Here is a 13,251-nt window from a genome sequence, read left to right on the forward strand (position 1 = left end):
TTTAGGGAAGCCAAGTGAACTGCTAGGTTAAGAATACATTAATAGGATTTCTTAAATGAAAGGTGTGATCAGAGTCTGCATTTCCAGCAAGAGGGAAACTGGTGCAGGAAACAGATCAATCTCAGTACCAGCATTCAGGAAAACTTACTATAAAGTTACTTATCTGGTACCAAATTTCTTAAATCAGTCTCATAGGTCAAGATCACTCATATCACTCACAAAGTGCAAAACAGCATTTATTACTTATCAGAAAGGTTGAGAATGAAAGAGGAGAAAATGCCTGATTGCCACTTGAGATGCTGAATGCATAAAGCTGTCGAGTATCCAGTTTGCAACTGCCCTGAATGCCACTTAACCAGGACAGTTAAAGGCAGGTGGAGAAGTGCAGCACCACACAGAGCAAAGCAGAGCTACCAGCTCTTCAAACACAGCACCCAAATCACTACCAAGTAACTGCTCTCACAAACAACAGCACAAGAGGCTGTTTTGGCTCCTTGTGGTTTGTGATGCTGGTGGCTGAATGAGGCAGACAAGGTGAATGACTCGATTCCTCAGTCTGAAAAGATGGCAGGATCTCCTCAGACAACATGAAGGAGTGGGAAATTACCTCAAGTTACACCAAGTAGCAGCTGTTAAACTACTACTGTATGTGACAACCTGTTGTAAAGGCCTCATAAAGCCAGGTCTGGGCCAACAAAACTCCTTCCTGAACCACTGGTCAAGTATTCTTAGTCACCAATTAAGAGACACATGCAGCAAGGAATATCACAGACTCCAACAACCTAAATTCATCATGCAAGTTTCCTCAGGTCATACTACAGTGTGTTTCTCTCACAGCTTTTTCTCCTGCAGTGTAACTGCAGAAAGCATTGACCCCTTAAATAAGAAATCCATGATACATTAAATTATCAGTTCACTCTTTGAAGGTTTGTGGGACAAGGAGCTCTTGCCAGAGGTGACAACAGTCATTTAGACAGGACTGATCTACAGATGAACACTTGCTCAAAACCTTTGCTATTTTAAGCCTTACCAAGCAGTTTATCTCTAACATGAATTCTCCAGTGAAACCCTGATGTTTTGTGGAGAAGCTCTAGCTCTAAGAAAAAGCTCTGTTCTGTGCAAGTGACAAAGTGAGGTACAAAGGACACAGGGCTCACCTACCATTGCTGCTGAGGGCTGTGCACAAAGCTGATCCGGGGTCAGTACTGAAGTGCAGTTTTTCACATCAGTGCCAAGCTCAGAGCCCTCTGGGCAATTCCAACGTTTCAGGATAAGAACTGACACCACAAGTTCCAAATGGACCATTTCCTTAATAAATCCTATTTCACTAGGGCAGAACCCATGTTCTGGAGTCAGTAGACTTCAGAAAGGATGCAGATGAGAAATAAAGGTACTTTCCAATATATCCCAACCAGTCTGATGGTCTTGTTGAAGAAATTCTTTCTGAGAAGGTGTAACATCTGGCATTTCAAAAGGGAGGCCAGTATGAGTTCAAGGGAAAGTTTGTTGCTGGTTTTAAAAAAGCAATAAGGAATTAATGCAAACTGCAGTAAGGCACCTAAGAAAAACAAGAAAGGCCAAAAACCAAGAGCCACCTCCCATTCCTGAGGTCCTTACAGAGCTGGGAGGGCTTGGTGACATGGAAGAGGAGTGCATGTTTTTGGACACCACTAGAGCAGACTGGTACTAAGTGCTTATGGCACATACATCAGTTAGAGTTAGGACAGATGTGTTGCCATGGTTTAACCAATTTCAACATCCCTGGCATCTCAACACAAAACTTTGTCATGCCTGCAAGGCATTGTGCATGTAAAACAGGCACAGAACTGACAAAAAATAGGGAAGACAAGAACAAGTAATGCTGAAGGAGATGGTTTAGCCTCAAGAAGACAATTTCCTTTAGAGTAAGTTTTACCTTGCTAAGTACATTTAATCAACAATTAAAAGCAGCAAGTACATCAGAAGTTCTGACTCATTGCATCAGCAGAGAGTATGATGCAAGCCTCAAAGACAAACAAATGACATTTCATTGCACATCTAATTAATTAAATGATGTGCAGGAACATACCTGCAATGAAGCAAAGAACCCAACAGGAGCTGCACAGTTGAAATTACTCTGACCAAAGGATCTCACTTCCTGATAGATCACAGGACAGCTATACCTGAACAAGATTTAGGCATCAACAGAAAGAGGTGTGGCAGGACTTCAATCAGGACAGCTTTGAAACTCTCTAAATATCACAGGAAGATCTCTGAGCTCAAAAGCCACAACAGAGAGGAACACACAACAGGGGGCAAAATTCCCAAGTCAATAGGGATCATAGAACAGGCTTGGAAGGGACCTTAAAGCTCCTCTAGTTCCAGCTCCCTGCTGTGGGTAGGGACACCTTTCAAAATGGCAGAAGTGACTTTATAAACCTTATTTCCCCAACAGCCATTGTACTGTACCACTTTCAAGTTTGTTTTAGTCAAATAGTACTCATGAAAGTTGAAGGATGGAAGAAGGACAGAAATGGTCCAGGAAGAATAAGAAAATTGAAGGAGCATGTACCAGAATCACAGGTAACTCCACAATCACTGCATTATTTAGCTGATAGCACAGTAAACTTTTGAAACAGCTTGTCACAGCTAGCACTCAAGCCCATACACAGAACAGTCTAAGGCAGCAGTAAAACTCATATTTTATTTTTCTTCCCCCCATCAATGGCTAACACCAGAATGACCTAGATCTGAACTAAGGTCACAGAACAGTAGCCATTTGCTAATCCTCCCCCATTTTCAGATTAGGGGGCTTAACAGCCACCCTAAGTGAAGTCAGATCTTCCCATTTAGCTGGGCCTTGCTGTGGCACACTCTGTCCTGTGAGCCAAACTGCCAGCTGTGATCATAAGGAGGCTCCTTTAAAGCAGTCCTCTACACTCTACGTTATATATGGCAGCAATACTAATTCATTATCAATCTAAAGATGTCCAGCAGTTTTACAGCAGTAGCATTTTAACCTGGCATTACTAACTGGTGTAGTGCTTTTCAAGTTGAAAATAAAACTTTAAAATAAGATACACAAAGCTTTTTGACAATAGTTATGAAAAAGAGGAGCATATTCAACCCCAGATCAATTACACTTCCCTCTGATCTATTACTGGATGATCAGACTAGAAATGCACTAAAGCTAGTTTATAAAGCTAAATATTCCATAAAATTCCATGGAAGTGGAATTATGACAGAGAGAACTATTACTCACATGTACAACTAACTAGCCTTTAATTAAGATGATTTGAAGAAGCTGAGAACCGTGGAAGGAGGAAGACAAATACTTTAAATCTGAAAATTTAGCATTTTTAAAGTAAATTAGCAACATTTTACAATAAAACACATTGAAAACCAGTAATTTTTCCCCCTGAACAGCACTTTGAACATGAGTAATCAATCCCCAGGTGCCACAAAAGCTAGGATGTCTCATAATTGGATATCAAGAGTCTAGTAAGTTATAGAAAAAGTGAAAGCAAGGAACAGACTTAATGAGGTCAAAAATTCAGTGAGCTTTCATTTACCAACAAAAAAACCCCAACAATTAAAACAGGAAAAAAAATTACATCTAGTGACATTCACCCAAAAATTGACCCAACTCACACTCCTGCAATACAACACTTGCTGCTATGGAGATACAAGCCTGGGTGGATGCTGAGAACCAAACACAAAGCAGTAACTGAGATGCCAGAAGGATTTTGCCAATAGGATGTTTATCTAAGAAGGGGTTAATCCAGCTTCTCAAGATACTACGGAGGAACCTGGACTGTGCCAGAAGAGGAAACCAGAAAAACGCCTGACACGTGGCTCTTTGATCTGCAGAGTGACACGCTGCTGGCCACGCCCCTTAAAAAGGAATTCAGCCTCCAAAGCTCAGAGCATTTCTGCAGATTCAGAGTTCTCTGCTCTTTGCAATGCACCTTCTGTGCCCTCACATGCTCAAACAGATAAGCCACTACCATCCATCTTCCCTACTCTTCCTTCAATTCTTCCTGGCTTCCTTATGCCTGTAGTAAGTGGAAGGATAAAGTGGTAGATTAGCAGTGGAAAAAGAAGAAATGTATCACATAACTTTATATCCCCAAACAAGGTTGTGTTTGATTTTGATTTTGTTTGGTTTTGTGCTCTGTGGATTTTTTTCCTAATGTATGATAGCCACATGTAGAATGTAATCTTACTTTTCAGAAGTTTGATACTATACATGTGCACCACAGTAATTCAGTTCTGTTCCAACCTCTATTAATGTTCCAACTTATCTTATCAAAGTTCCCACCAAGCACATTGAAGAGAGCAAAGTTCAAGAATAACATAAAAGACAGTAGTTCTAACTGGGACAAAGAATTTGAAGTTAGTAAAGTCTATAAAGCTCTGCCTGACCTCTACACAAACACACTGAACTCTAAAGGTTAGAACAACAACTTACTTTGAAGCCCTGATACTTGAGTCATAGTCAAGAAAAAGGGATCCATTGTAAGCATCTACTCAAAACACCCATATAATGTAGCTGAAAAACAAAACAGGCAAGGGTGGAAAAGAGGCACTAATTTTTCCCATTTTAGCTGTAGGCAGCACAAGCCCCAGCTGTTTGAGGGTAGCTGGAACAGAGCTCCCCAGCAGCACACCCGGATCTGGTAACTGATCAGCACAACACATGCCTGCTATTACTTCCCTCACACAGCAAGGCAGTTCAGGAGACCCAGCTAACAGAAAAGCAACCCAGAGCAACAACAACATTTACAGTAGGCTTCCAGGCTAACTTAAAACAGAAGGGCAGTTCACTGTTACACCAGACAACTTCTACTACAAAGGGAGAACAACTGGAAAGATCCTATTGTTAGTGGTATTGTATTCTCTCTCATCAACAGTCTTCTTGGTTAGGAACACTTTCCAGCCTACTTACACTCTCTTCTAACACCCAAAAATGTTGATAAAATAAACAGTAGCTAAAAATCAGAAGCCTTGTTCTCCCCATTAAAGCTATTTACACTTAACTCAGGGGAAAAAAACAGGTACATTGTAAACCTGATTGGAAAACTGATCCAAGTTAAACTAGATCTGACCTTTTCCTCCCTCTCTTCCTCCTGCCACGTTTCTCCTCCTGTTTTCTAGGTTAGTGTTAAGCTAGATTAGTTTTACAGTCTAGTTTGTTGAACTGTTTAATTAATGAATGGTCATACCAGTCAACATAAATCATGAAGGTAGGTACAGTGAGTTCAGAAAGAAAAACAACAATACTGTGTCATGCATCAACCAAAAAAAATCCCCTGAAAGTTACCAACCTCAAGCATTAGAGTGCACAGTTACTAAATGCCAAACCAAGGGAAGAACTGAGAGGGAGCTGCAGTGACTTTATTTGCACTCCATGGTTTTGGTTTACACAAGCTCCAGCTTAGGAAATTCTCAGTGCCTATAAAGTAGAAAATCAGAGTTTAAATTTCTCAGCTCTCTATCAGCACATATAAAGTAAACAGCTACCATATAAGAACATACAATAAGAAAGTTCAAGCTATGCCTAGAAACACTGACAAAGATTACAGTAGTTCCTGGAACACTTAAAAATTGAACTGCTTCCACATACCAGTATCTAGACATAGGGAGCACCAAAAACAATCACAGGTTTTATCACACTACTGCAGATATGTGTATCTGCTTGCATGCCCAGCAACACATTTCTGTTCCATGTGCAAAGAATTCAAACCAAGCACTGCATGCATGCCACACAAACCATGGATTAGTCTATGTAGCAGGAACAGTTTCATCTTTCATAAAAATTATGCTCCACAGATCCTTCCAATTGCAGGTTCTCAAGGGATCAGTGAACTAGTACTGCATCTACAGCTGAACACACAGAACTCCTTCCCTCTGTCTTTTCAACTACATCTCTGGGTATCATTAATCTAACTTGTCTTGTACTGTTTTCACCACATAGACATTTCTCTCAAGAGTCAATCATAAGATAACCATTCAAAAACATTTGACAGCAATGGGCAGTTACTTCTTTCTAAGAGAAAAGCTGATGAGTTGAAACGGATTGTGACAAGATACAGAAAAGAAGCTGATTTAACACTGCATATTTGAAACAAAGGTAGTCCAACACAAAACAAACCCCATGTGTTTTCTCTTACTTCAGTCTAAAGACAGTTAATTCAATACATGCACTGCAGCAACTTCCAATGGCCTATATACACACACTGACCATTTCTTCCTCTTTTGCCAACCTGTTTTGTTCAGGGGAAATTGAGATGGTACGTTCAGGACTGTGTTCCATTCCTGTCAGCTACACCAATCCAGTGGCTCCTTTTTGTTATTACCCATTCTGCTTCTGTTGCAAAGGCCCATCCCTATCCTTGTGTTAGCAGCAGGAGCTATCAATTTTTTTTTTCTTTTGCAAATCCCCCCAACTCTGCAACAGCCAGTTGACCAGATACTGAGTTAAAACAGATCAGACAGGGTCCAATGAGTGCTGATGCAAGCATCCAAGAGGCATGAACATGTAGTCAGAACTGCAATTACTCCATTCTAGTAACAGTTCCATGGGAACTGCTGACAATGCAAAATGGCACTTTATTGCATTCCTAAACTGTGGTGCACAATAAGTGCTCAATGCTAGTGCCCACTTACACACCTGACTCTGTAATGCTAGTCTGAGCTGCTCCCTTAGATGATCCCATCTTCCCTCACAGCATCAAAACTGCCTGTGAACCTGTGCTGTGATTGAGATCTAGATTTAATTCCTCTTCTTCTTCTGACATTTGCAGTAACAGTGAGATTACTTCCTTGATCTGCTTCACGCTGGAATCACACCAAGGGTTTCACATCACAGCTCAAAGCACAACAGATCCACAGGAACACCTTACCCCAGTAATACTGCCCATCACACTGGGTGATGGCACTGTGGCCATAGCAGCCTTGTGGGCTGTTTAAAGGTGCTGGAGTGCCAAGGAAGCAAAAGAGTTCAAAGCAGGTATCATACTGCAGTCACTCTTGCATGCCATCTGTTAGTGGCCTGACAGGTGACAGAGCACTGAGCCACCATAACTATCATTAACAGATACACAAGAACATTACAGATGTTAGTAAAATAACTGGTTCTCTCACTACTACAATGGCAACCACAGAAAATCACCTAAAACCATGGCATATTACAAATAAAAACTGCCACTATCCTGCTGCAAAGTACTTACACCCACATGGAAAGAGAGAACACTGCTGCATATTGTGGGAATAAAGACATGAGGTATTTAATGCAGGAGTGGTGCAAGTGTGGGGACACCAGCAAATGAAGCAGATAGAAATCTTTTGTTTGGGGGGAATTCCTCTCCCTGGAAAGTACACTTTTGAGACAGCTTGTTCAAAAATAGTAAACTGGAGCAGAAGTTCAAATACTAAAACAAAATAAAAATTGAAAGTCTAGATCTATAAAAACAGAATTAGATGCATTAATGTATCCTAGTTTTGAAGGAAAAAGGCTGGATAAATTTAACAAGAGTAAAAGAGTATTTGTATGCTAGATATCACAGGCATACAAAAATGGATTTTCACTTTGATCAAATTTCAGTTTTCATAAGAAAGCAATACCAAGGCTATTTCCTGTCAAATGCATGCCCTTGAGCTGCAGAAGAGGAACAGTAAAACTTCTGCCCTTCCCCCAAACAGCAATGTATTTTTTTTTTTAGAAAAAGTAGCAATAATATTTTAATCTTTCACTGAAAATGAAAAGTTTTACTTAGACACTCTTGTATTTTCACAACACACTGCAGGGTCCTAGCAAGATTCCAACATCCATGGCTGGAATTACTGGCACTTTCCACTAAAAAGCCCCATATTGCTGCTCCAACCTCACCCACAGGCTACTGTGGTAACACAGCAAAAAGCCCAACCCTGTGCCTGAACTGTTCCTGCATCCCAGCCATCACCTGGTCTCTCCTCTGTGCCTAACCAAGACAGTAATGGCAACTCAAAGTACTTGTCAGCACTCTACCTATGAAGTTCAAGTGAAATTGGGCAGTGGGATCAATTACTGCTTGAACAAACCTGCAGAAATCCTGGTTTTTAAGGCTAATCACAAAGCTAGGCTTACAGGCCGTACTGCCAAAGCCTCCCAGTCCAATGGAATAGACTTAATCAATTCACATGACAAAGTTCTAATCAAGGAGCACCAGAGAGCACTTTTTAATCCTTGTGATATTCACCTCTATAAAATACCTTGCAATTTAAACCACCACTGAACTCAGTTACTGGCCAACTCTTTACAGGTAGTTCAACCCTGAGCTTTCTGGCACTTTTCTATAAATACACCATTTACAATGAGGGCATTTTGTGTTAGTTATGCCACAAAGACTGTACCTAAGCCAAAACACACCAGTGAGCACTGCTGACAAGAATAAGCAATACTTGTTAGCACACACTATCCAGCTGTAAGGACACAACAGAACTGACATCTCCAGGTGCTTTTTAAGAACATCTAGTCTTGAACTCTGATCGAGTCATGCAAGAGTTAGGAACACCCAATAAGCACAAGTCTAAGCATCTTAGGAATGTCAGTGCTCAACATAACACACAAAGATTTCCAGCTGAACAGACATTTTGTACTGAACACCTATTTCAAATTTCCCTTAATATATTGCAGTCATTTACCATGTGGAGTCTTTTGTACCTTCAAGTATGTTTAGATACCAAACAAACAAATTTTCAGTAATGTCAGTGAAATTTTATCACGGATTTGCTTTTCAAATTCTTTAAGTATTTGAACATTTTGACATGAGGCTTTAAATCACATTCTGGGGGTCACAAATTAACACATCAGGCTGGCAAACCCCAAGCTTTTACACATATGCATGGGCTTTAGAGCTAGATCTGCTCAATCTCCCAGGCTTTGATCAATGAACAGTTCAGCAACTGAGCCCTGCAAGCAGAAGTTCCTCACTATCCCTAGCCCTCCACTGAATATTATTTCAGTCTCACTGTTGTAAACAAGAACAGTGCTCACTGTGAGCCTCAACCACTGTCTTGGAGTTATCTCTGGCTCACTTCCATGGAGAAAGTAAATGAGGAATCCTTGACAGCTAAATGATGTTGCTGTTCAGTTAATTACACTACAGAAATGCCAATATCAAATTGAGTATCAATACAGTAAATGACACAAGACATCAAAATAAAGTTGTTCATCCAAAAAGTTCAAGAACTGGGGGACTACTGCCTTACCATATTGTTTTTTCTCATTTTACTATAACCATACAATCCTTGAGAAGAGTGCTAAATCCAAACTCAGCACTCCCTCCTCCACCATGCTGCCATTTCAGCCATCAAGACCTTCCAGGTAACACTAACTTTGTTAGACTCTTTAAATCCTTAGGAATATTTTGGCAAGTGAGAACAATGAACCATTTTGACTTTAGAAGTTATTTTTAGCTATTGTAGGAGGTTATTTTACAGAATTTAATGCAACAGAATTTCAAAGGAGTAAAGGGGAACAAAAACCCCACACAAAAACCCCCAGCCCAAACCTGTTAAGCATACTCTACCTCCATTATCCTGACTACTCACTTTCTTGCCACTTTGTTTACACTCTCTCTGATAAGGGCTGCTCAATAGGCCTGCCAGGTAACAGTTCTTAACTGAGATAGCTCTTGACTAACTATTAAACCATAACCTATGTCCTTTCTCCTTAGCAGTTGCTACTAATCTCGGGGCTCCTTTCTTTTAACTAAATTTCTCATCATGAACATACAAAGAAATCATATACTTAACTTTTTTTTAATTCCAAATAAGACAAAGCTGAATGTGAAGCACAACCATAGTGCCCTCAGTGTAAAATGTAAGTAACTATATGACAGCTCTGCACTTCTCAGAGAAAGGCCAACCCAAAAGGCAACTCTGAAAGAAGTTCCCTAAACCCAGGAGATCTGCCCAGTAGAGGACTCAACTTCTTGTCTTTCTTTACACTTCTCAGTGTGGGTTGTGCAGCGCAACTGTTTCTCAAACACGTCTGACAGTATACAATTACCACCAGGAGACTCCTGCAGTCATCCACTGTCAAGCAGACTTCTGGATTTCAGTTTAAATTTCTAAGTGAAATGCCATTAAATAACAGAGAGCCACAGAAAGTGCCACTTGTGGAGATATCCATCTCGGATTTATCACAGCATCTATGCAAATGAACTGGCTCTCCTCTATATTCTAATTAAACTGCATTCTTTCTATTAGAAGCGTTATACAGAGTAGTAGTGTTTAGAAAACACTATACTATACTTGGAGGAATAAAAAGCCACTGCAAGCATACAGAGACATGTTCACATATATACAGGTGTTATAACAGGTGTTTATAAGTGCTCTTGGGGCAACACAGCAAGATCAAGAAGCTTGCGTGTAACAGGCAATTATCAGGTTACTGAAAAACGTAAAAAACCCACGGACAGTGGATTAGTCCTAATTGCCGGTAAATACAGGTGTGCCAGCTCGTTAGGAATTCACTGCTTACTCTGCTCCTGTCTCAAGCGCCCGCAGAAACCCTGAGTGAAGCGCTGCTCACCCTGCCAGCCACACTGGATGTGTTTCCCCGCTCAGCCATCGGGGAGGATCGGCACCGACTCTAACGCTCTACTTGAAGATCAAGGATTCTATTTCCCCACGAAGGGAAGCGACTGTTGGAACAATACAAACAGGCAGTTCCCGGCCTCAGCCTTCACACCCCACCTCCACAAACAAATAAACAAAAAAAACCCCAAGCGAGGCGCCCGCCGCCCCGAGGCGGCACACGTGCCGAGCGCCAGCGCTCACAGGGACGGGGCCGGGAGGGGAGGCTGCGCTTGCCCGGGCGGAGCGCGGCGGGAGCAGCGCCGGTCCCGGGGCTCCTCCGGGCGGGAACGCCGCCGGTGCCCGCGCGCCCCCGCCAACCGGACACGCGCGCGGGAGTCACGTGACCCGGGAAACCTCCCGGCACGAGAGCCACCGGGGCAGCCCCGGGGGCGGGAGGGGGGAGAGCTGCCGTCGCCATGACAACTTCCAGGGGGAGGGAAAACTTCAAATCCCAACCGTCAGTGCAGGAGCGGCTCCCTCTTAAAGGCGCACGCACACACAGACACACACACACACACAGAGGCGGGCTCCCTTCCCCCCTCCGCCCCCCAGGCACTGGCGATGGAGGAGGAGAGGAGGGGGGCAGCCACCGGCGCTCACCGCGCGAACGACGAGGAGCCGAGACAAAAGGACCCGAGCCGAGAAAGGCTCTCGGTCGGCGATGACGGGAGGGAGCCAGCGGCCCCAGGCAAAGCCGTAACACCCACCCTCTGGTGCCCGGAGGCGGCTTAGGACCTTCGCTCTCCCTTACAGACCCCGTCCCCGCTCCCACCCTCCAGGAAAGCCGCTGGAGCTGCTCCTCCATCCCCGCTCCCCCCCCTCCGCCCACTCGACAGATCTGGGCTCGGAGAGCCTCGCCCGCCCCGCTGCCCGCTCCCCTCACAGACCCCGCTCGCCGCCCCGTCCCCCGCCCCTCGGTGCCCCCCGCTGCAGCCGGGACACGCCGCCGCCCCCTCTCTTACCCACACAGTGCATGAGCCGGTGCCGCCAGGAGTCGAGTTCTCGGCGGACTCCCCTTCGCTCCGCCGTGCAGCGGGGGCTCCGGCACTGGGAGGCGGCGGCAGGAGGAGCGGGAGCCGCGGCGGCCATTCCTTCTGTTCCCTTTTCCATCTGCCTCTGACCTCACGCCCGCTCATTTACATACGAGCGCGCGCTCCCCCGGCTCCTCTCCCTCCCCCCCACCCCCCTTTGCCTCGTCGAGCGCGCGCCCGCGCACCCCCTTCTCCCCCTCAGCATCCGGCGCGGGGAGCGCGCGCGCCGCCTGGCGGGGTGACTGACGCGCGTGCCCGCTCCCCACGGTTCCCCCGCCCCGCGGCCCTCCCTGCCTGGGGCCCGGTTCTCCCCCACAGACCGCGGGCCGGGCCGAGAACCGGGTCGAGAACCGAAAACCCTTCCCTGCCCGCCACTGTCCCGCTGCCCATCGATTTCCCCCGGCCTACAGCTCCCGCAGGGCAGCGCGCCACCTGCTTCGGCCCGGCCAGGGCAGGCGGCAGCAAGGCACGTCGGGAGCTGTAGTTCGTGAGGGAGGGGAGCGGCACCGCCCCCGAGGTTTCTCCCCGGGTGGGCAGCGCAGCCGGCCCTGCCAGCGGCCCCACAGCCCCGCGCCTCACAGTGCCGGGCTCAGAACACCTCAAAAACCGGCGCGGTTCTCGCCTTCATCCCACGGTCTGTCCTGGGCGCTGCTTGGAGCGGGGCTCCTGGCTCAGGTGCCTCTTCCAGCCCCTCGCCCACACCTGCCCCGAGGCTGCCGCCAGCTCGCCCCGGCCCTGGCAGCACCGCACGGACGCGGCTGTCGCACAGCGCTGTGCCTTACGAGCCAGCTCGCCAGAGTCACTCCGTAGGGAGATTTTCAAAGTTCTCTGAACTGCTGCCCGGTTCAGCTGTCTGTTTTCAACGGCTTTGCTTTCAGTCCAGTTTTTATGGGGCTGTTAGTGTCATGTAGAGCCGCACAGGGAGGTTTGCTCCCTGGCGTCGCACAGCGTTATCTCCCACCACCCCTTTGGAAAAGACTACCGTGAAAACTAGGAACCAAATCAGTTCAGTGTCTGGGAGCACGCCTGAGAAGGCTTACTATCAACCTACAAACTGAAGTCAGATTAAGGTAACTGCAAGAAAGTTAACACACAAATGTCAGATTGGATTACTTGGAGCGCTTGACAGCCCCTTGGACCGGCGGTTGCGCTGCTCGGCGCAGTCACCCCCGTGTTGTGCCTCCAGCACAAGACACACATCCCTCCGCACTCGTCCAATGTGACAGTCGCTACCCTTGTCTTGCAAGAGAGCAATTAGCAGTCCCTAATTCCCTAGACAGAAGAATCAAGATCTGCAGTTTTCTCAGATCCTGGTTCTTCTTTGAGAGCCTCCTCCTCCCCCATGTTCTCCTTCTCATACCAGGCTTTGTAAGCAGTGTCAGTTCAGCAAGAAATTACATTTTCTGTGCCTATTTGGAGGTTGTAATAGAAAACAGGATTTAATAAGGTCATAGAAAAGACAAGGCACCATTGCTTCTCCCCTTACTCCCCTATATGGGTTGAAGATGCAAGGCTGGAAAGAACCAAATCACTCTATCTATACCAAATTTTCTTTTTGTTCTCGAGTATGAGGAGAGTTAACAGCAGCAATACTGTGTTGAAACTGCAGAAGAGC

The 13,251-nt window shown here is 45.3% G+C and overlaps 1 protein-coding gene across 7 annotated transcripts in view; it reads right to left on the reverse strand.

The window, feature by feature from the left end:
- LCORL (ligand dependent nuclear receptor corepressor like) overlaps nucleotides 1-11,777 on the reverse strand; it is an 80,137-nt gene extending 68,360 nt beyond the window's left edge. For 5 of the 7 annotated variants that reach the window (XM_063157702.1, XM_063157695.1, XM_063157701.1 and 2 more), the window contains exon 1: nucleotides 11,568-11,777. In XM_063157702.1, the coding sequence (XP_063013772.1) occupies nucleotides 11,568-11,715 (148 nt within the window). In that variant the 5' untranslated portion in view covers nucleotides 11,716-11,777. Of the gene's footprint in view, nucleotides 1-10,558; nucleotides 10,715-11,567 lie in introns of those variants that run through there. The other 2 variants (XM_063157697.1, XM_063157696.1) reach the window with 2 other exon arrangements.
- Between the last annotated feature and the right edge of the window lie 1,474 nt (nucleotides 11,778-13,251).

The sequence above is a fragment of the Melospiza melodia genome, chromosome 5, assembly GCF_035770615.1.
Source record: "Melospiza melodia melodia isolate bMelMel2 chromosome 5, bMelMel2.pri, whole genome shotgun sequence".
Classification (NCBI taxonomy): Eukaryota; Metazoa; Chordata; class Aves; order Passeriformes; family Passerellidae; genus Melospiza; species Melospiza melodia.